A 19,120-nucleotide genomic window follows, 5' to 3' on the forward strand; every position below is an offset into this window, starting at 1 on the left:
GTGAATTCGGCATCCGGGTGATGAGACAGTTTGAAATGCATACGTGAAATATTCACAGGAGTCTCCCAATATTGTTTAGATTTTTTATTGATGGACTTGAAAACTGGACATACAATGCGAGCATGAGCGCCGCCACAAAAACTACAAATGTGCAGATACCGGCAGTGCAATCTTTGGCATTTGCCTGCATTGAAATGATTACAAGGCTGCGTGCTTTCATCGAAAGCAAAGTCCTGTGTAGCTCTGGTGGTTGCGGATCGCGGCACATAGCTGGTGGATTTACTTTGACTTTTCCCCTCGAAGGGGAGAGAGGAGGGGTTGACCTGAGGGCATGATGCGGTTGGGTGCGCCACTGACCTGCAAACTGCGCAGGTGATATTTTTGCAGCCTAGAAACACTCTGTTGTGGAGATCTGAGTCGAGAGCACCCCAGTATGTGCATTGATTCCACTGTGCGACTCGCACTGCACTTTTGGCTGAAAAAAGTTTGTGGTATGTGTAGAAATGCCCGCCCCCATAGGACAGCGCGAGTTCGGCAATGATTGCTTGGTAATCGTTCAGTTCGCGCCGCCTATGGGGAAAGGGTGCACAGATAATTTCGGTGAAACGTGAAAAAGCAATTGAAAATTCAGAAAATGAAAGGACGCGAGATGAGTGTGTGTTTGTGTTTTTAAGGGTAACTGAGAAATCGCCGCAATCCACTTGGCGTTCTGGTTCAGCTGCGGGGAGGAGAGATAACAGAGAAGATAAATCTACATCCGCCCCTGAGAGGATCTGCGCTCTGATGGATTGGGAAACTGGTGGGGGTTCCATAGCGACTGCGTTGGATGGAACGGGCATCGGAGTAGCTGTAAAAAGAGAATATGGTGATTTATTTTGTATTGTAGAACTGGGAAGGATATTATCCGGGGCTGCAAATGACAGCGGTGCCCTTGTAATTGGAAGACCTGTTGGAAGGTGAAAAGGAAAGTTAGTATGAGGATATGAGGGATGATTGAACTCGCTGTGTGCTTGGGCTGCGAGCGGAGGCGGAGCCACACTCGTTTGGGTTGCGGCAGCTGCAGGCCCTTGGAAATGGGCGAGGTTGTAACCTGTTGGGTAGAAATGTTGCTCTTGTTGTCGTATCTGTGATGGTAGCGGCGATAGCTTCGTGCTAGTGTTTGCCGCTGGAGCTGGAGGCCACTGAAAAGGAAAAGGGTTATTAACAGCGTGAGAATAGAACTGTGCGGCTGTGGGGAGGCTTCTGGGCCCGTCTGCATGCAGCGCTGCTGTAGCGGAGGCAGAGGTGGAGGGCTGAGCCTCGTCGGCCGGTGATAATGGACCTGCCATGGTGAAATCTGGAGTTTTGCCCAGGCTAGCTGAGGGCCTGTTGCTGCGGCGACTTGACAGCTGGAGTGAGCTGCGTCCTGAGCGTGAAGACATCGATGGTGACTGGGCAGGCGATTTTTGAGCCCTGCGGGCTTTGCTCTGCTTGTGAGTCGACTTGGGAGTCGACTGCAGGGAGACATACAGAGAGTACAGCTCTGCTTTATTCATCTTCCTCGGAGCTTGAAGGTCTGAGTTACTCAGTGCTTGCCTCAGTCCGGCTACGGTCCACTTCCCAATAGGAGGGATCGTCGGGACGGCCGAGCGGTAGGAGGAAGCTGGAGAAGGATGTGGGTGTCTAGCCGGGGGCGGTGAAGAATGGTTTCGGCGTTTTGGTGAGCGCCGGGCTGATCGGGCCGGTGTGCGGCCGCGGGGAGAAGCCGGGGGCTCGAGTGCGACATCCGGTGTAGGAGGGATGACCGTGGGCTCGGTGGGGTGCGGAGATGCATCCCTGGAGGTGTCCGTGTCTTCGTTGGAAGAGTAGCTTGATTGAGACATAATGCTGCAAACTGACAACAACTATGCTGCGAACTGACAACATAATGAGGTAAGACTGCTGAGTCTATTTGTACCCTCTTAGGTTGATTGCTGAGTGCTTCCACCTGTGTTTGATTATCTGAGAATGCTTTCACCTGTGTTTGATTATCTGAGAATGCTTTCACCTGTGTTTGATTATCAGAGAGTGCTTTCACCTGTGTTTAATTATCTGAACATGCTCCTCCCGAACCTTGTTAATAAAACATCATTTAACACGTACAAAAAAATGCATGCCAGCAAAAGTGTCCCTTGTGTGAGAATGTTTTCAAAGGCTGGAGAAATGATATGTAAAAAAGAATCTGGTTGAGTTTATCAACACAGAACAATTTATATATTTGAATAAAGATTTTTATATGTAAACAATGTGGCATATTATGGCTTGATATATTTTATGAATCTCTTATTATTTATTTGGTATATCTCTATTCCATTTTTTTATTAAATAGACCCGAATAGCCTATAGTTATCGACAATTGTGAGCCTAAAAGCTCATGTAGTTGTCAAACAGATGTTAAAACAACAAAAAGCATTTTATTATGATGTAGCACATGCATTTCCCGGGTTCGATCCTAAGGTCTACGCATGAGAGTCGAGAGCACTATCCACTCTCCCATCCTATCACTTGTGTGTCACTCGAACAACATGTGGGATACAATTTGTCAGCGCTCGTCTAAAATCTTGTCAAGGCTGCTTCATGTAAAGACATGCAAACGACCGCTAGGTGTCACTGTGGAGGCGGTTTCGGATTGATGTTTCGAAGCCTCAAAACATACGGCACAATTGATTCAACTGATTCAGTGTTTCACGAAGCCTCGCTCTGCCCACCACTACAAGATACTGAGAAACTGGACAGACTTAACACTAAACTAAACTAGACTTGACTTGACTTGACTTGACTTGACTTGACTTAAAGGCGGAGTCCACGATGTTTGAAAAACGCTTTGGAAAATTAGACGGGCCGACTACCAAAACACACTTATAGCCAATCAAATCAAATCAAATGCCGTGTTGCGTATGTGTGGGGCGGGTCTATCAACAGAAGGTCCAGATTCTATTGGGGTAGGGGCGTGTTTGTTTAGGTGATTTCAAATATCAACATTGGCTTTCAAACATCATGGACTCCGCCTTTAACTTAACAATAGACTTGAACACTAGACTAGATTTAGCCTGACTACATGTAGGCAAATACAAAACAAATGAACACAGGACATTAAACACAAGGGCAATAAATAAGGAAGCAAATCAAGAGGGGAACAGGTGATAAGGATCAAACAATTACAAGGATAATTAATGAGGAGACGGGGGGCGGGGTCATAGACGAGACAGGGAAAGCACATGGCCCAGTAAACAAGGTCACGTGCCTTCAAACAAAACATACCATCAGAACCCTGTCACAGTGAACTAGAAACTAAAACAAGGCAAGATCCTGACAGAAGGATTCATAAAAACATGCCTTTAAACATTAGACATAACATTTTGATGTTAAATCCACTATTGCATAATAATTGTTCTACAGTCCATGAATTACTTCAGAATGAACTGTTATTAAATTACTGGAAAATTAGAGTAATCCCTTACCTAGTTAATTAAATTACAATAACTAATTACTTAGTAACTAGTTACACCCAACACCGTTTGCAATCAAGTGTTTATTTGACATTATTTTCACTGTGAATTGTTTGTCATTGTACAGAAAGACCAACACCTGAAGTGTCTGTTTGGCCTGATAATCATCTATTCAGAGGAGAAAGTATCTATCTCAGATGTGTCATCAATGGAGGAGGAGTCAGCAGCTGGCAGTACAGCTGGTATAAAGATGATTCAGACATTCAGCAGAATGAACATCAGTATTACACAATCAGATCTGTTACTGAGTCTGACGCAGGTAAATACACCTGTAAAGGAAAAGAGACCAGAGGATCAAGATACTCACACATCAGTAATGCAGTTACACTGAGAGTATCAGGTGAGTCTGTTTGTTATTATTCACAATATACAGTCATATTTAACTCATCATAACAAACCTGTAGTTTTTTCAACCTGTAGTTTACCAGGTTATATACTCAGGATTAAAATTACTTCTACAAGAGGGACCTGACCTATACAACATTTACAACAAAATCTTAATATTATGAAATAAAATATAAATATTTTATAAGGCAACTGTATTGAACGTTGAATATACCAAAAGCTACCTTTAACTTTTCCAATGCAAAAAGAAACATCAGTGTTCACTGGAGAGACTGAAGTGTGAGATAGAGGATCAGTACAGTGACTTAATATAAAGACACAACTGAAGTGTTTAACTCTGAGCGTAACACTGTAAACAGATACTCTGTGTTTTATTCTCCTACAGGATCAAAACCTAAACTCATATCAGATACTGAAGGATCTGTACTGACAGGTAACACAGTGACTCTGAAGTGTGACATTAATCATTGGTCTACTGGATGGAGGTTTTACTGGTACAACAACACACAAAACACTGTGAAGATGACAACAGAAACAAACTCTTACACAATCAACAGTGTTAAAGTTTCAGATGGAGGTCAGTACTGGTGTAGAGCTGGAAGAGGAAAATCGGGCTATTACACAAACTACAGTGATGGACTGTGGATAAATGTTACAGGTGAGAGATAACATGAATTTTCAGATGCCATTGATTGGTCATTATAGACTCTAATCTGACAGTCTGTTATGGGTTGTAAGAAATTTCTAATGTCAAAAATATTTTTGTCATCATTTACTCTCCTCTGTTATAAATAATATTTGCCTCATGAGTAATATAAGGTTATATACGGATGTATCTCTGCTTTTTCAGCCGCAGGATCTTCATCTCTTGGTCTTATTGTTGGTCTGTGTCTTGGACTGAGCGTCATGTTTTTGATCTTTTTCTTGGTCCTGCTGTGGTGCTACAAAAACAAAAAATTCTGTCAGTCTCCCTCAGCTGTCAGTCAACAGAAGAACATCAGTCAGACATCAGATCAGAAACAGACTGGAGATGGTTACACTCCACTGCAGTTTGGTCAGTTTACAGTACATTAATACAGTATGATCAGTCAACCCAGTATCACGAAATTACGTACCTACAGTCACGTAAATTTGTCTTTTGCGTGACACTGACACAGCCTTTTTGCGTGAACATGTCACGCATTTCTCTTTATATGTCACAGTCACGTATTGGTTACTCAACTGTTTTGTCCTATTTTCTTACCATTGTTGCTTTGGTTTACGGTTATATTTATGTCTGACATTTTGGTTTCGGTTTAAAAACATGTAAGAATTTGAAAATAAAATGCAGGACTTGCTTGATGTTTAAAAAGTTATTAAGAGATATAAAGTTTGTGACCTGATTTATGTTTAAAAGTTATTAAGATTGACAGGACTCTCGCTGACTGACAGATCCGAAACGCACAAACGCACAATTGCGCGTACCAATATATACACATATACACAGAATAGTTCAAAAACATCTGTTTTGACAAGAATTCACAACAAGTTTCCAGCAAACTTGCTGAGCTCATTATTATCTATAGCCTATCCGTACAGCATTGAGTGAACATAACAAGATCTTTGTAAGCTTAGAATTTCTTCTCTTTGCTTGCATTGAACGGGAAAGTCCAAGGAGGCTTCCATGTCGTTCCGCCATATTGATAAACTATAATAGCAGAGAGGGACAAAAAGCACTAGCCTACCAACCCATTTCCACAATATTTCCACCACCCTTGTAACTGCATAACAACAAGCTAGAAACACTCATAGCAACACCCTAGCAACCACCCCGAACAGCATGGTATTGGAGTGTTTGGCATGGGAAAACCCACATGCATTTATATGCTTAAACAAAATTTCTATCAAGGCTTCACAAGACAAAAAGCTTTGACACATTGTCTTTCAAAATTGTATTTATTTTTTATTCATTACAGGAGATTCTCATCTTTATGACTCTCTAAATACAGCAAACAATAAAGACACAAGTGCAGGTAACGTATTGATGTCATTTAATGTTGTTCATCTCAAAAAAATTAAAATAATTTTTAAGGTGCGAATAGTTTTCCTTTTTCAGTGACTCAGGTCGGCCTCAGTGATGTCATGTATTCACAGGTCAACTTCAAGAAAAACAAACTCAAGAGCAAAGATAGAAACAACAAGAAGAGTAAAACTAAAGACTGAGAGGAGAAAACTATTCATTATTTTTTTATTCTTCATTGTAGACAATGTAAGTGAAGCAGCTGATCACATCTATGCTAATATTGAACTGAAACCCCAGAAAGAAATAAAGAAAAAGAAAGAAACAAAAGAAAGGTAAAACAAAACCTCATGATCAACAGGTTGCTTAAAGTAATTTAATGCTTCAATAACATGCTGAATCACAGACGTGGCTTTTTGTTTCTTTATTGAATAGATCTATAAACAGTTCATATGTAATGTTCAGTTGTTTATAATGAAGTTTTCCAATTCTTATCATTTTTAGGAAATAACAGTGAAGGTGGGAACATTGTGTAGTATAGAAATGAGGAGGTCAAGGTGAGATAAACTAAAATATAAAAAACAAAATGAAAACACACGTATACACATCACTTAGTATCTTTATTCAGTATTCATTTTTGTCTTCTGCATTTTTTTTCAGATGTTATTTCTGGATCTGTTGATGTGACTTATGCTTAAATTTAAAAAAGGCTAGAGGAGAGAAGGCAGCAATACAGTAACTTATGCTTAATATTATCAATATTGAGCTCAGATGCTCTTTTAAAAATGGGACTATGATATTAACCCAATGCTCTCGGCATGTATACGTTCATCAAATACTTTCATTTCAAATCCACTTAATCCCAGCCTCAGGCTATTCAGAAATACTGTTTTGTTGGCAGAAGACATCAAGAGTCTGTTTAAAAATGCTCATTTATAAAGAAACTGAGCTCTTTATATTTTTTCTATTAACATCTATTTCTCTTTTAACCCTTTACATGCAACTTTTTGCATAGTGTGCATTAAAGTGCAACAATTTTATTGCTAAAAACAACATTATTTTGTGTATTTGGTTTAATAAAATGTGTTTGCGTGGGTTATGGTTAAAAAACACAGATTTTGTACAAAACTCATCGAATTGAACACTGTGTCCCTGATTGGCCAGCTAATCTGTGCGTTGTGATTGGCCTGAAAACCTCTGACGTAAGCCAGAAATGTAATGCTCCTTATCATGTTTGTAAGATTAACTCATAATGGAATGCTGACAGGAGTTAACTCAGGGATGTGATTTTTCCGTATAAATAAGGATTTCCGTATTTTCTGACCATGGTGGGATGACCCGTCTGAATCGCGTAAATCCGATGAGTTTTTTTTTTTTTTTAGATGGGGAGGTAATCACACGCGTGTTGTATGCCCGTGTTGTTCCAAGTGCTGTCTCAGTATGCATGCGTTGTCTGTATGCGCGCGCTGTCTTTGTGCGCGAGCTTCGCCGTCATCCAACATGGATCCCAGACGTTTTCTGTGTTCTACGTCATACACATCAGGCATGAAAATCCCTCACCTTTCGGCGAAATTCGCCGTTTTGAAGCCAAAAAAGGTGACCCACGTGAATAGTGTAGATTCGACGAGAAAACATTTTCGGTGGGAGGGGGGTATGCGCGTTGTTTGTAGACGCGCCCTTCCCCGTCATCCAACATGTATACCAGACATTAGATTTATTTGAGTTCATGCTGCGCTGCAAAAACCGACAGGCAGCCGCAGGTGACATCAAAGTATCACGAGAGCAAATCAAGATGTCATAAGGAAGTCTGCTTTCGAACGGCTCTCGCGCTACTTTGATGTCTTCCGCATTTCTGTGTTCTTCGTCATACAAGCTTGTTGAAGATGCGTAGAGCGACTGCCTTCTGTTAGGATGTCAGTTTGATTGGTTGCTTTGTTTCTGTGTTTTCATTGTCTGTGTTTGTTTTACAGCTCTGCTCATGCGCGTTTGTCATTTGGGTTCTTCATCAGCGTGATTTCCTACACCTGCGTCACCACACCTGTTAATTATTTACCCCTCGTTTGATTGTTATATTAGTGCCCTTAGCCCTTTGTTCTCTGCGAGTTCGTCATTGTATGTGCCTTGCCATATCTCCTGTCCTGTCTTGTCTAGTCGGTCTAGTACCCAGTATCGTATAACTCTAGTTATCTGTTCATTTTGTTATTTTATTTTCTCTTCCAAGTCTAGTTATTAATCATAGCTCCTGTTGATTTCTTTAGTTATTTTCCGTATTTTACCTGAGTTCTCTGCTGTCGCCATCTGCCAGGTTACCCACCGCACTGCTTTCTCTGAGTGGTTGACATCTCACTCTCCGCTGCAGCTTCGGCTGTTGTGCTGCCCGAGGCGCTGTCCAGCGTACCTACGCAGGGTCTGAAGCCGCGGTCCGGCAAGCTCGGTTAAATTCTCCGTGGAAGTTAAATTATTCACCCTGTCATCGCGCAGTGGATTACTCACCCTGACATCGCTCTGTGGATCTGTCACCCTGTCTACAAGCAGTGGATTTCTCAGCTGGCCTTCGCTCATTGAAACTCTCACCCTGTCTACGCACAGCGGATAATCTCACCCTGTCTACGCACAGCGGATAATCTCACCCTGTCTACGCACAGCGGATCTTTCTCTCTCTTTGATTTATTCTCTTCATTATTCACCCAAGCTCAGCCTTGTGGACATTGACTGCCTTATTAAATTATTATTTTTCTGCAATTGGATCCTGTCTCAGTCTCCCTCTGTAACCCTGACAGACGAACTCGCCAACTAAATGGATCCAGCAGATGTCGAGTCAGTGCGTACTGCCATCGCCCAGCAGGGAGCCTGGCTGGGTCAGCACACGGCACAGATTACCTCTGCGTCCCGTGAAGTCGAGGATCTTTCGTCTCGTTTCACTGAGCTTAGCGCTCAGCTCGACCAGGTCCGTCGAGAGGTCAGTCAACCCCGCCAGCCTTTGGAGGCGGAACCCCATGCCACCAGCCCTCCGCCGTATGACGGCGATCCCAACTCCTGCCGGGCATTCCTTTCCCAGTGTTCTTTAGTGTTTGCACTTCAGCCTCGACGATATGCTACAGAACAGACCCGAGTAGCTTTCTGTATTACCCTGCTCACCGGGCGAGCGCGTGAGTGGGGCACTGCGGTCTGGGATGCCCGCGCACCCTGCTGTCAGTCTTTCGATGCCTTTCGGCGTGAGATGGAAAAGTTGTTTGACCGGTCGGTTCAGGGTGACGCTGCAGCCGCCCGTTTAGTGCGTCTGGTTCAGGACAGACACTCAGTCACGGATTACTCCATAAAATTCAAGACTCTGGCCACAGCGTGCGGTTGGAATGACTCAGCTCTACGTGCTCAGTTTGTGGACGGTCTCAATGATGAAATCCAGGATGAAATCGCTTCCCACGATCTGCCTAGTTCTCTCGATGATATCATCGAGCTCGCGCTCAAGGTTGAGGCTCGGATGCTTCTTCGCCAACACCGCCGCACGCTGCGTCACCGTGTTCTTCAGCATGAGTCGGCCAGTTCTACCACGCCCACCTCGTTGTCTTCGCTCACTGAGGCTGAACCTATGCAGCTCGGTCGCATGCGTCTCTCTCAGAAGGAGAGAGAGCGACGTCTACTAAATTCTCTCTGCCTTTACTGTGGCAAGTCGGGGCATTTCGCTAAAGGGTGTCCGTTAAAAGATCCAGCCCGCCGGTGAGACCGGGAGTCCTGGTGGGCGTGGCTACTGAAGAAATCTCCCGTGTGTCTAGCTCTCATCTGCCTGTTATTCTGTCCTTGGGGGGCATGGATCATCCCACCTCGGCTCTTCTCGACTCCGGTGCCGAGGGTAATTTCTTGGACGAGGAGCTGGCTCGCTCGTTGGGCATTCCCGCTGTTCCCCTCAAGATTCCTCTCGTGGTTTGGACTCTCAAAGGACAGCAGACAGCGCAGGTCACTCACTGTACACCCCCGGTTAGTCTTTTTGTTTCCGGCAACCACCGTGAGGAGATTGTGCTGTACCTTCTAGGCTCCTCTCTTTCGCCCATCATTTTGGGTCATGCCTGGTTGGCACAGCACAATCCTCACGTGGATTGGCGTAATAGTGTTATTTTATCTTGGTCATCGTCATGTCATGTGTCGTGTCTTGGTGCTGCTTCTTCTGGTTCTGTTTCCTCTGTCTCTCAGGTTTCTGCAGCCGATCTGACCGGGGTCCCGGCGGAGTATGGAGATCTTCATCAGGTGTTCAATAAAGCCCAGGCCACCTCCCTTCCTCCCCACCGGCCGTATGATTGCGCTATCGATCTCCTCCCAGGCACTTCTCCGCCTAAAGGTAGACTTTTTTCTTTGTCCGGTCCCGAGAGAGAGGCGATGGACCGTTATATTAATGATTCCCTTCGTGCCGGTCTCATCCGTCCCTCCACTTCCCCTGCGGGGGCAGGTTTCTTTTTTGTTAAAAAGAAGGACGGCTCCCTACGTCCATGCATTGATTACAGAGGTCTCAATGACATTACCATTAAAAATAGGTATCCCCTGCCTTTAATGTCGTCGGCCTTTGAATTATTGCAGGGAGCGCGCGTCTTCACCAAATTAGATCTGCGCAATGCTTACCATCTGGTGCGCATTAGGGAGGGAGATGAGTGGAAGACAGCTTTTAATACACCTTCCGGACACTTTGAATATTCCGTTTTACCGTTCGGTCTTTGTAACGCTCCGTCTGTCTTCCAGACTCTGGTCAATGACGTGCTGAGAGACATGATCAATAAATTCGTGTTTGTGTACATTGATGATATTCTCATCTTTTCTCCGTCTATGCAGGTACACACTCAGCACGTTCGCAGAGTTCTCAGGCGTCTTCTTGAAAATCAGCTCTTTGTTAAGGCGGAGAAGTGCGAGTTTCATAGGGATTCGGTTTCGTTCCTTGGTTTTGTTATTGCCGCGGGCGAGATCCGTCCAGACCCTTCTAAGATTAAGGCGGTAGCCGAGTGGCCAGTCCCCGACACTCGTAAGGAGTTGCAACGGTTTCTGGGTTTTGCCAATTTTTATCGGCGATTCATTAGGAACTTTGGTCAGATTGCTAAACCTCTCACTGCTCTCACTTCCACTAAAGAATGTTTCCGTTGGAATAATGACGCTCAGGAGGCCTTTGATAATTTAAAGTTCCGGTTTATCTCTGCTCCTGTTCTTTCTATTCCAGATCCGGAGGCTCAGTTTATTGTGGAGGTAGATGCTTCTGATGTCGGGGTAGGCGCCGTGCTTTCTCAGCGGTCTGCGAAAGACGGAAAGGTGCATCCTTGCGCTTTCTTTTCTCACCGGTTGAGCCCTGCTGAACGAAACTACGACATTGGTAACCGGGAGCTGCTGGCGGTTCGATTGGCTTTGGGTGAGTGGCGTCACTGGTTAGAGGGGACCTCGGAGCCCTTCTTGGTTTGGACGGACCACAAAAATTTGGAATATGTCCGTTCAGCCAAGAGGGTGACATCGCGGCAGGCTCGTTGGGCACTCTTCTTTGACCGTTTTAACTTTACTCTCTCGTACCGGCCAGGTTCAAAGAATACAAAGCCTGATGCCCTCTCTCGCTTGTTTGGTAGTCCTGACGTCGAGAGGGACGAAACCATCCTCCCTGAGGGGCGGGTGGTGGGTGCCCTCTGTTGGGGCATCCAGCAGCGAGTGAGGGAGGCCGGACGAGAGAGTGAAGTGCCAGAGGGGTGCCCGGCGGGTCGGCTTTGGGTTCCGGCAACGCTTCGCTCTGAGGTCATCCGGTGGGGTCACGAGTCCAAGTTTTTCGGCCATCCGGGAGTTCGGAGAACGTTGGCTACCGTCCGTCAACGTTTTTGGTGGCCCGCTATGGGCTCCGACGTCAGACAGTTCGTTTTAGCCTGTCATGTACGCGCTCGTAATAAGGCGTCTCATCAGCCTCCCATTGGTCTGCTTAAATCTCTCCCCAGACCCACTCGTCCTTGGTCACACATAGCCATTGATTTTGTCACCGGCTTACCAGCTTCTAAGGGTAACACCGTCATCCTCACGGTGGTGGATCGTTTCTCCAAAGCGGTTCATTTTATTCCCCTACCTAAGCTTCCCTCTGCCAAAGCGATGTCTCAGATATTAGTGGAACACGTCTTCCGTCTCCATGGTTTACCTACAGACGTGGTATCCGACAGGGGTCCCCAATTTATCTCTCGATTTTGGCAAGAATTCTGTAAGCAGATCGGTGCCACTGCCAGCCTGTCTTCAGGTTATCACCCTCAGACCAATGGGCAATGTGAACGGGCTAATCAGGATCTTGGTCGTACGCTCCGCTGTCTGACGTCTCAATGTCCGAACTCTTGGTGCCAACAGCTTCCGTGGGTAGAATATGCACATAATTCCCTGCCTGTATCATCCACTAACATGTCCCCTTTCGAAGCCTCGATGGGTTTTCAGCCTCCTTTGTTTCCCACACAGGAATCCGATGCGGCGGTTCCGTCTGCTCTGGCCTTCGTCCAACGCTGCAAACGCATCTGGAATAGGGCCAGAAACGCTTTAATTCAGACTTCCAGACGAACCCAAGTCGCGGCCGACCGGCACCGGCGACCCGCCCCTCGCTATATTTGTGGGCAGAAGGTATGGCTCTCTTCCAAGGATCTGCCTCTCCGAGAGCCTTCACGTAAACTGGCTCCTCGCTTCCTTGGTCCATACAGTATAGTTAAGGTCATTAGTCCGGTTGCGGTCAAGCTCAGATTGCCTTTAGCATTCGGTCGGATTCACCCGGTTTTTCATGTTTCCAAGATCAAACCTGTTTTTTTTCCCGTATTAATCCTGTCCCCTCTGCTCCCACCCCTCATCTAGTGGACGGTTCTCCTGCTTATTCAGTTAAGCGGTTATTAGATTCACGTCGGCGGGGCAGAGGTTTTCAGTATCTCGTGGATTGGGAGGGCTACGGTCCGGAGGAGAGGTGTTGGGTACCGGCCCGGGACATTTTGGACCCTGAGTTGATCAACGATCTCCGTCGGCGACAAGGTGAGCCCCTTCTGGGACCGCCCGGTGGCGGTTTTGGGAGGGGGGATTCTGTTAGGACGTCAGTTTGATTGGTTGCTTTGTTTCTGTGTTTTCATTGTCTGTGTTTGTTTTACAGCTCTGCTCATGCGCGTTTGTCATTTGGGTTCTTCATCAGCGTGATTTCCTACACCTGCGTCACCACACCTGTTAATTATTTACCCCTCGTTTGATTGTTATATTAGTGCCCTTAGCCCTTTGTTCTCTGCGAGTTCGTCATTGTATGTGCCTTGCCATATCTCCTGTCCTGTCTTGTCTAGTCGGTCTAGTACCCAGTATCGTATAACTCTAGTTATCTGTTCATTTTGTTATTTTATTTTCTCTTCCAAGTCTAGTTATTAATCATAGCTCCTGTTGATTTCTTTAGTTATTTTCCGTATTTTACCTGAGTTCTCTGCTGTCGCCATCTGCCAGGTTACCCACCGCACTGCTTTCTCTGAGTGGTTGACATCTCACTCTCCGCTGCAGCTTCGGCTGTTGTGCTGCCCGAGGCGCTGTCCAGCGTACCTACGCAGGGTCTGAAGCCGCGGTCCGGCAAGCTCGGTTAAATTCTCCGTGGAAGTTAAATTATTCACCCTGTCATCGCGCAGTGGATTACTCACCCTGACATCGCTCTGTGGATCTGTCACCCTGTCTACAAGCAGTGGATTTCTCAGCTGGCCTTCGCTCATTGAAACTCTCACCCTGTCTACGCACAGCGGATAATCTCACCCTGTCTACGCACAGCGGATAATCTCACCCTGTCTACGCACAGCGGATCTTTCTCTCTCTTTGATTTATTCTCTTCATTATTCACCCAAGCTCAGCCTTGTGGACATTGACTGCCTTATTAAATTATTATTTTTCTGCAATTGGATCCTGTCTCAGTCTCCCTCTGTAACCCTGACACCTTCGGGATGTAAAGTCAACACAAAGCGCTGTAAAACTATCATTGTTGAAAACTAAGGCATCAATCAATTAAAACAACATATATACACAGACTGACATTGCAAAGTGACCTAAAAGATTTTTTGTTGGAATGGATTTGAACGGATTATGGACGTACTCCGCGCTTGTAAGTCACATTCGTCTACGGCTGTAAGTACTTAAATGTAAATATGGTTAAACTGCAAAATATTGCATGAAATGCTGTAATAAGAACATACTGACATACTGTTACTAATACTGTTAATAAGAAAGTTTACAGTAACATTTAAGCGATTTTAGACTATTTTAGCGACAAAGATGCTAAATTGAACTGTTTTCAGTGAGCATACGTGCATAAACTCCAAAGCCCACGCGCGTTTCAAAAATCACGCAAACACATAATTTCTTTGGGCTTGACAGGAGATATGCGCAAAAACTATATTGTATTATCACAGTCAGGGGCGTCATGCACCAATTTTTTTAAGGGGGCACAGTGTCAACAGCTCACAGAAATTTGTGCATACACAGAAATCAAACGAAATATTATAGAGCTTTCAGTCTTTTCCATGGCACTTACATTTCTAACAATCTGAAAACCCCTGCTTTCATGCAAAAAACTCCAAAATAGGAGTGATGACTAACTTTCATATCAAATACTATTCAATCAGAATAATGACACATTTGCATCATATTTACATCTGAAACGGCATGTTTTATTTAAGTCTTAATGGCTCGTTTAATTGTGTCATTAATGCATTTTGCACAACAACTACATTATCATATGTAATTTTAAATCCATAAAGTATATAAACAAGGAAAATGACATAAGCTATAGCCACGTGATTGATTTTAATGTTCAATAATGATTTAAAAAAATATGTTTAGATAAAATTATTAGAGGAACGGATTTTTGCATTAAATTTTACCTCATGTGAGCATGTGAGATTCCGCGCCCGCGTGAACTGTGGCGAACTTTGGCATTGTGCCAAGAAGATGAATCTCTACTAATATAACGTTGAGAGACGGTCACATTTAAAACCATACATTTTCTACACAGGTTAACGGCACATTACCGTACTGGGGTTTGGTAATGTTGTGAGCGTTTCTAACCCGTTTTAATTCCTCAGATAGCCAAATGCACTAGCAAGCCAGCAACAGCAGAGAGCTCGTGAGCGCGCCCAGATGCTGATGACGTCTGCGACTGCGCTGACTGCAGCTCCAGCTGCCGCCAGAATAAAAGTAATGTAACATGATCAAAACACTATAAAAACGGCGAAAATCTCCGAAAAGTGACAAGGATGCAGCACAGAATGTATAATATTGTGCATATTAAACAGATTAAAAGTCAAATAACAGATTAATGGACGCTTATTTGATTTTGAGGTTGGATGCAAAATCCATTGGCTCAAAAAAACCAAGGGGGCAGTTGCCCCCTCAGTTTGAATGGGCATGACGCCTCTGATCACAGTCTCTGCAAGTATTCTCACGGTGTTAAAGGGACAGTTCATCTTATAAGAAATGCTTATGTTTGAGTCATTATGTTAATCAAACTACAAGACAAAAGGAAAATCACTTTTATAGCTTTAAAAAGATTAATTATATTTAATTTATAGAATGAAAACAGTGTTATGTTAATTTAATACCGTTTCTCTACCTAATCAATACTGTTAGATCATCTTTCTTTATTTGTAACTTTGTTCTTTTCTATTTTATATGCTTGTAATTTCTTGATTTGTTCTTATTTTATTTTCCCACATCACTTTTTTGCTTATCTGAAAATTATTCAACCCATGACTCAAAAACCATAATGCAATTCATTTAACCAGTACTATATTGTAAAATTAATTCATTTCAAATTAGATGTAGGCCTTCAGGTCCACCTTTTTTCCAAGGCCAACTTAAAATTGTATAACCTTGCGAGTGATAGTCAGATTATGGGAAAATAAAATTATTGCAGATGTAAAATAGTAAGGAAATGCTACTTGTTACAGCTTTCCACATTTATCAACCCATTTAATTAAACATGGTTTCTGTTAGTCAAATGTTTACATTTTAAATTTGAAATCTAAATTTTCCGTCAGAATTAAATAATTGAAATAATGGTCATAATGTATTTTCTGCGTATGTTATGGTGTGCATTTTGTTTCTGCCCACGTGAAGGGATGTTAAGTTCCTTCCTTCTTTTTTGTCCTTGGCCAATCACATGCCTTAACTGAAAGTAAACTGTTGCCTACAACTCGTGTGTTTATTTAAGTCCAAGAAAAGAGAATTACGTTGGAGATGATAACTCACCTCATCGTTTACTTTGGGGTTTGTGCATTTGCATATCATTTGAGAGCATTCAGCTAAAATGTATCTCATTTTTGAAGAAGATAACATTTAGCGGCTTTTCCATCTGAGTTCCCCATATATAGACTGATAAATGTTGGTGGTTTATCCTTTTGCAAAAAGGTAAAATTTGTCATTTTTACTGTTGATCACCATGTGGCACCATTAACCCTTTAGTAGGCCTGTGCAAATACAAAGCTTAATTTCTGGTTTGTACATTGAGTTATCTGAAGTATAACAGCATATTATTGGTGCAAAATTCACAATATTGTCCAATGAAAACTTTGGTATTAAGGCATTCCCTTATCTGTACTTGTGAAGACAGTACAGCATTCAACATTTTATTAAACATTAATAAAAGTAATGTAGATTGGTAAATAATAAGTGAGCTGAAGTTAATATGTAATAAAAAGAATATACCAGGGTAATCTCAATAATTGTTTCTTTTTAACCAAGAATAGTTACAGATTGTACTTTACCTGATTTAACAAAAGCATCAGGATAAATTCCTCAGATGTTAATACAGAAAGCAACACAAAGACAAATGAATAAAGATGTGAAGCACGGGTGGGCAAACCTTTTGATTCAAGGGTCACATCAGGTTTTTTGAATCCAAGTGAAGGACTACTGTATGTGTGTTAAACTATGTGCATGATGAATACTATGTATATTTTTGTTAAATTTTAACATTAATTTACTTTACTGTAGGTATACATGAACATGCAATTCCTTTTACCATATGGACCCTATTTTTATGTTTTTAAAACACAACCTCCTGCATTTTCACTGGGTGACGATGAGAATAAGAGCTGCAGTGGTCAACATTCTGATTTAGTCTGAATCCTCAGATGAACAACAAATAGAAAATCAGAAGTAGTGACAAGTGTCTTATGAAGGCAAGGTGTCATAAAAATGATGTCACAGATTTAATTGCATGGTATTTTTTTAGAATTGATAATGAATGTAAATATAATTACTATGTATTTATTTATGAATGTAAATACATACATATAATACTAATAACAGCTCAACATCTAGTCGTCGTTCATACATTAAATGGTTGATTTTGTGTCAATATTTATACTTGTCATTTAATGACCACAAACAATAAATCCACTTATAAAATGTTATAGAAGGGTTTTCTTTGTTAATTCATTTGTGATGAGAATGAATACAAATTATTGTCACCCATTTCTATTAAACTATTTTTGGTTACACTTTATTTTAAGGCGTCACTGTTACATTGTAATTATATATTAAGTACCAAGTAATAATCATCAACAACATGTACTTACTGTAGGGTTGGGGTTAGGAATAGGGTTTGGTTTAGGGTTAGTTGCATGTAATTATGCATCATTAACTGTTATTACTGTAATAATTACATGTAACATGTGTAACAAAGACACCGTAAAATAAAGTAGTTTTTTATTTATATGGTTAGAAAAAGTTTAAAAATAATAAATAGCCCCAAAAAATTCATTCCAGGGGACAAATGTGGTTTCTGACCCTGATACATACCTAACCAAAAATACATATAAAGCAAGTAGTTTGCTTCACTTGGTGGTCCTCTTGGTTAACACTCACAGATAGCAACCTACAGTTATAGACACTCTGTAGATAATAGAAAAAAAAAACTAGGAATGTCAGGTTTTGTTTCTAATGAAGTTTCGCTATACCTTATATTTATTTCAAAAAAGTGATGACACTGTGTACTCAGAACTAAAGAAAGGGCGAAAGGTGAGATAAACCAAAATAATAAACCTAACATTATAATTTAAAACTATCAAACATAAAAACAGCAACTACAAGCAACAATCAGTATTCGAGAATAAAAATAATTTTTTAATATTTTAAATGTATTATAGGCTGTCCGTAAAAACTTTAAATGACTTTTTAGATTGAATTATTAATCATATGTAAAGCTTGTACAGTATTTTTAATACTTTGATTTAAATGAAAATTACAATATGTGAGTTTATAGTGGCATCTTTTTTTAGAGAAAAGATTGAATCAATAAATGTACTAATACTTCATAATATTTAATGCTCGTAAATCTAAGATTTTCTATATAGCAATAGGCATTGTGCCTTTATTTTATCAGTGCACTGAAATAGGGCTGACTGCTTATCACATCAAAGATGATGTCAGTTCCCCACTTAATATATAATTTATAAAGTTTAATATATAACTTTTCAAGGCTTCCCTACAAGGGCACAGATGCAACAGCAAGTTTATTTCTGAACGCTGCTTCTGTTTCAGTAAACTTCAGTGTGTTGAAATGTGTGACGGGATTCAGTTCTCCTTCCTGAAGAATTTAATTTCGTTGTGTTGATTTTCTGCTTGTCTCTCGCCTGCTTTATTCAGACTAATGATGTAATACTGTTGAATGAATGCTGACTTGATGTTTAATTGTTTGACGGGTAATATTTATATCACATAATAACATAACCTGAAGAATAAAGGATTATTATCACACTGTCTTGATCTGAGAAGTGTTAGCTTCTTATACACAACAGTTCATGTTGACTCACTGGAATCTGATCTTGATGTTTACGGTAAGGGTCATGACTATGCATCAATACGGGCCATTTTAAACATAAGGGATATACTGTGACCAAGTTTATCCCAGTTAAATAATGTACTACACCTAGTTCTAACCTTGTTTAATGTAGTCTAACCACTCGATGGAGAAATGCATTACTTTTAAAAAATTTACTTTGAATTAATGTTATGTGTATTAGGTGCAATGCAACAATAATGCACATGGACAATGTCAATTTCAAGTTAACCATTAAATGCATGACTGTTTCACCAATGATTGTAGTCTTTGGCGAACTCTAATGATCACTTTATTAAAGCAAACTTCTCATCACATGATACTCAGCATGTGTTTTCTCAGAATAAACGCCCGATTTAACACCAATTTCATAAGTAGTTTCCCTTCCTCATCATGTATAGCTGTGCATTGCACCGGTTT

The 19,120-nt window shown here is 41.9% G+C and overlaps 1 protein-coding gene across 1 annotated transcript in view; it reads left to right on the forward strand.

Annotated features, from left to right (window-relative positions):
• The first annotated feature begins 1,906 nt into the window (after positions 1–1,906).
• LOC141349278 (Fc receptor-like protein 5) overlaps positions 1,907–19,120 on the forward strand; it is a 185,980-nt gene continuing 168,766 nt past the window's right edge. Inside the window, exons 1-3 of the mRNA XM_073856675.1 lie at positions 1,907–1,911; positions 3,599–3,867; positions 4,258–4,530. Of these exons, the coding sequence (XP_073712776.1) occupies positions 1,907–1,911; positions 3,599–3,867; positions 4,258–4,530 (547 nt within the window). The remainder of the gene's footprint in view (positions 1,912–3,598; positions 3,868–4,257; positions 4,531–19,120) is intronic.

The sequence above is a fragment of the Misgurnus anguillicaudatus genome, chromosome 19 (genome assembly GCF_027580225.2).
Source record: "Misgurnus anguillicaudatus chromosome 19, ASM2758022v2, whole genome shotgun sequence".
NCBI lineage: Eukaryota > Metazoa > Chordata > Actinopteri > Cypriniformes > Cobitidae > Misgurnus > Misgurnus anguillicaudatus.